Genomic DNA, 4,498 nt, shown 5'->3' on the forward strand with positions numbered 1-4,498 from the left:
AACTTATTATCTAACACCACCAGCTTCCTGCTTCACTCATCAGATAAATTTACTCTGCAAAACGAGCAGTTGAGGTGCTGCACCCAAAAAGTGGTGTGTGCTGAATTAGCAGCTAAATTTGCACTGCAATAGAGGGACTGATTCTGCTAAGCTTGCAGCCATTTGTTTTGGATCATTTCAAATCTGAGGTAATCCATCCTTACAGTCTGCTGTGGGCTTATGCTGCTGGCCCTCCATCTGTTGATGGTCTGGAACTTGAGCTGCTGGTTCAACCACTGAGAAAGTCACAGAAAAAACAGCACCCTTAATACTACAGACAATTTATTACAAACGGCAACAAAAGAGCTGAGCAATGTCATATTAAGCAATACAAAAGCAATAACTGCTGCACCGTTATGATCTAATTAAATAAACAATTATTGTGCTTGATAGGTTAGTCAGCTTCAAACTGCTGACTTTGTTGGCATGGACTTTGCTGAACAAAGGAGGATTTTGTTTGCATCAATTAAGCCGAATGTTGAAGAATCTCTGTTGATCTTTGAATTTAACCTCTTTCTTAGACTTCTCCACAGTACATGTGTAACAGTGTTTAAGTTAAAAATACAATAGATGTGAATTTTGTCAAAAATTTGTTTATTTATTCTTTAAATTTATGTTATTTAGTCAACACAGACAGCTCCTCCCCCTTTTTTCTGTAACTGTGATATATATTAGAATCAGGCTCTGTGTTTTCTTTACAAATATTATATTTTAACATATAGTTTAGACAAATCTAATAATATACAGTGTTTCATGAGTAATTTTGCTATGTTTTGTATATGTTTTTAACCGTTGTCATTATTAATGTTGTCCATTTTAGCTATGTTTAATCATACAAATGTTAACTGCTGCTATCTGCTCATAGGGAGCTATTGCTTTGTAGTTTGTTTAGGGTTATTTATTATAACTTATTTAATGCATAAGAACAGAAGCTGCTGGAGATAAGTTAACCACCAACTTGATTTCCTCTTTTCTTAGTTATGTTTTAATTTTTGATGCAAAGTAATGTTTCTGTTATCAACTGCGGTAGTCTTTGAATGTTACATGTGTGATTTTATTTCCAGTTCTAAAAATATATATTCATTGTCATTTATGTTAAAGATGAGATTAGTTATGTGGATCAATGATATGAATTTATGTTAAATACCACTTCACAATCACAATCAGCCCCTTTTTCTGTTGCTGTTGTGTAACTGTGGCACAGAAGATGCTGGACTGATGTTAACCACCAAGTTGATTTCCTCTTTTCTTAGAACAAGTACAATGAACCTAAATGTGTCTGTTGTGAAGTCAACCTATTGGACCTGAGACGATCTGAGAAGAGTTACACATGTAACATATTTGGCATTTCCCAGTGTATGGCTCTAGCTTTAAACACAGTCTTTTCTAAGGGGTCCCTTAGCCTTAACGTATGGCTTTGACTGTCTTCATGAACATTCAGGCACAACATACCTTGTCTTTTTCTTAGTGACTCTCAGCATAAGGTTCTGGCTTAGAAATATACCAAACCCAGCCTGAGGCCTCAAGATCTAATCTGTTAGCAGAAGCTACAAACTCACAAACCAATGGTTTGAGAACAAAAAATCACTCTAATACATTAAGATTATGTCCTAAAATGTATGTAAAGTAATATGGAATCAAAGTAACACCATGGGAATGAATAACAAAAGCAGAAACTGAACTAGCTTCACTGCTCACTGTGTTGTTAATTCACACTGTTTGCTAATTGAGTCTTAAATAGATGTGGCTATCATTCTGACCTTATTAGATTAACCAAAGAATAAAAATAGTTTGACGTGCAAACTTTGCAGAAATTAAGATGAGATTATCAATTTTGCTCTGTTAGTTACTTCAGACCTTCTGTTCTGGCTAAGTACCTAGCTAGAGTGAGTTTCTGGTAAAATTATCAAGGAGAATTGATGAAATGCAACACTTTCCCCAGTAAATGATGCATGGTTTCATCATTTCACATTATGTATTTCCTGAATAAAGACTGGTTTATTTAGCCCAGGTTGGAGCTTCTGGAGCTGAATGTAGGTTTAGATGTGAGCATGAGCATGATGTCTAGTTTTGAAAAAATAATGTCTTAGTCCATGTTTTCAAAAAAAATCAAAACAAAAACAATAACAAGCAGTAATTGTAATTTTGATCAGTTTTTGCAGATTGATACCATGGCGGCATGGTATTAATGGGCATGGTTTGGTTTATGGTGGCCACCAAAAATAAAACAGAAACAAAAACAAAAAGAAAAAACCTTTACATTGCAGCTGAACTTTTGGTTCCCTAAGAAGTCATAATTCAGGCTACATTTACTATTTGGTATCTGATATGAGTTTAGCCAATGGATTAAATTTCCAATTTTCCCTAAAAATGATTGAAGCACATTGGGGGTTGACTATAATATGTATCTGTGAGATGTATAAGTAAAGACTCTGTAAGACAAATTTAAATAAATAAGCATTTTTATTAAGCAAGACAAAATTTACAGACAGGTCTGGAGGGGACAAAGCCTTTCCCCAAAGCTAAAGTCACTCTGACTCTTTATACTGGTGGAGGCAACAGCTTCTCATATTTGGCATAATTATGTTTAAGCATCACTTGTTTACATTGGTCTTTACCGGAACCCGTCTCAATATGTGGCAGCCTGCAGCTCTGAAAAGTGAGCAGATTCCACATTTCTCTGTCGGTCACAGCTTAGATGTGTCACTGAGACACAAATATGTAGCCTTCATGTCTCAGGTACTACATTATTCTCCCTTAATAACTGCTTTTAATACTGGCTTTCTTCATGCCTGCATCTGTCACCATGGTTACTCTCACTGCTTGTCCTCAAAGATTCCTAGTAGATACATTTTGTGACGTCATTGCTAACACTCAGGAAGAAAAACTGAGTTTCTAGGGAAGTAAAGATTGACAAGACATAGCTTGTGTTCTCTGTCTGCAACTTTATAAGTGGGAAAATATCAGATGCAAAATCACATTGCACATGTGAAAACAGATGTGGTTTAAGAAAAGTGATATGGAAGTGACTTGTGAAACACTTACAAATTCCCATGTTAAACAAGATAAAAATACATTTCCACTAAACTAGCTAAAATCATTTCCACAAGTACTTGTAGTGGCAACACATATTCCCCAGGTCATCATATATGTTGTCTGCATGTGATGACAAATTTACATGTCTTGTTCTGCCAGGTTATCTCTTTATTTTGTTTATCATAAAAATGATAAACAAAATACAGTTTTGTGTGTTTTATATGTCTCATGCAGTTTTCTGAAATGTTTTTTTCTCTGAAATTTCTCAATTCATCAGATTCTATTAAGTTCAACGGTATAATGTGACATCCTTCTACTAGTCTGCTGCAATAACCACAAATATATCACTAAAGGACGGCTAAGATTGGGTCCTGCTTAAGAAGAAAAAGAAAAAAGCAGGTTGAGAGAAAGGAAGCCAGGACAGACCAAACAAACTTGGCACCAAATATCACATGCTAACAATAAAGAATCAGTCACAGCTAAAAAGTGAAGTGAAGCATCATGAAGCTCACTCAGTTTCATTTGTCCTCCGATCTCTTCTTACGTCAGCTTCCTCTCTTTTCTTCCAGAAGGCATCGAGGGAAAAGTAATAACACAGTGGATCCAAGCAGCAGTTCACAGTAGCGAGACATATCATGGGTGTGAGTTCAGACCCTTTAGTCCTCGTTAATGCAGTGATGGACAAAGGCAGGAAGCATACGCAAAACATGACCAAGTTCAGGGCAAAAATCACCATCACGTTCACCTTGCTGTTGACCTTTGCAGACTCACTGAGGTGATGACGCAGGGTCCAGAATACCATGACGGTGCATCCAACATTGACTGCCAGCAAGATGAACTCCAACGTGGACTGAATGTAGATGGTTGATGAATTTCCTTTTATGTCAGAGTAAACAGATTCAAAACACGTTGAGTTTTTCATACTGTTCAAAAGTATTGAGAAACGGATACCCTCCGGGATATTGAGCACTATCACGAAGAGCCAAACCAGGACAACTCCTTTCACGGCATTGGACAGAGTTCGTATGTGCCGTGTCCTCAGTGGATAAACCACGGCCAGCAGCCGGTCAACGCTGATGAAAGTGATGAAGATGGAACTGGAGCGGATGTTGTTGCGAAACAGCATTGTGACTAAGACACAGGTAAAGTTACTCAAAGGCCAACTGTCCGTGGCGTAGAAGTAGACCCTCATAGGCAAAGTGATGGCAAGCATCAGGTCTGAGATTGCCAGGTTGATCATGAAAACTGCGTTGGGTGATCTGAGACCATGGTGGAAAAGCAGAATCCACAGTGACACGGCGTTGAGAGGCAGACCAAAAACCAGAATACAGCCAAAAACCGCAGCATAAAAGACAGCCATGATTTCGCTGTTTACAGAAAAATGTCGCAATCAAGCCGTTGAAGGAGCAGTTCCTCTCCCTGC

General features: G+C 37.6%; 1 protein-coding gene across 1 annotated transcript; it reads right to left on the reverse strand.

Moving 5' to 3' along the window:
* Positions 1 to 227: 227 nt before the first annotated feature.
* Positions 228 to 4,498, reverse strand: LOC102225460 (lysophosphatidic acid receptor 6-like). The gene is made up of 2 exons (XM_005804558.2): positions 3,588 to 4,498; positions 228 to 275 (listed from the first exon to the last, which is right to left on the reverse strand). Exons 1-2 carry the CDS (start codon positions 4,433 to 4,435, stop codon positions 269 to 271), a joined length of 855 nt encoding a protein of 284 aa, XP_005804615.2. The 5' UTR covers positions 4,436 to 4,498; the 3' UTR covers positions 228 to 268.

The sequence above is a fragment of the Xiphophorus maculatus genome, chromosome 18, assembly GCF_002775205.1.
Source record: "Xiphophorus maculatus strain JP 163 A chromosome 18, X_maculatus-5.0-male, whole genome shotgun sequence".
Lineage (NCBI taxonomy): Eukaryota > Metazoa > Chordata > Actinopteri > Cyprinodontiformes > Poeciliidae > Xiphophorus > Xiphophorus maculatus.

What these genes read in the sequence shown, in the direction of transcription:
- LOC102225460 (XM_005804558.2), bottom strand. Translation starts at nt 4,435, where the DNA reads ATGGCTGTCTTTTATGCTGCGGTTTTTGGCTGTATTCTGGTTTTTGGT.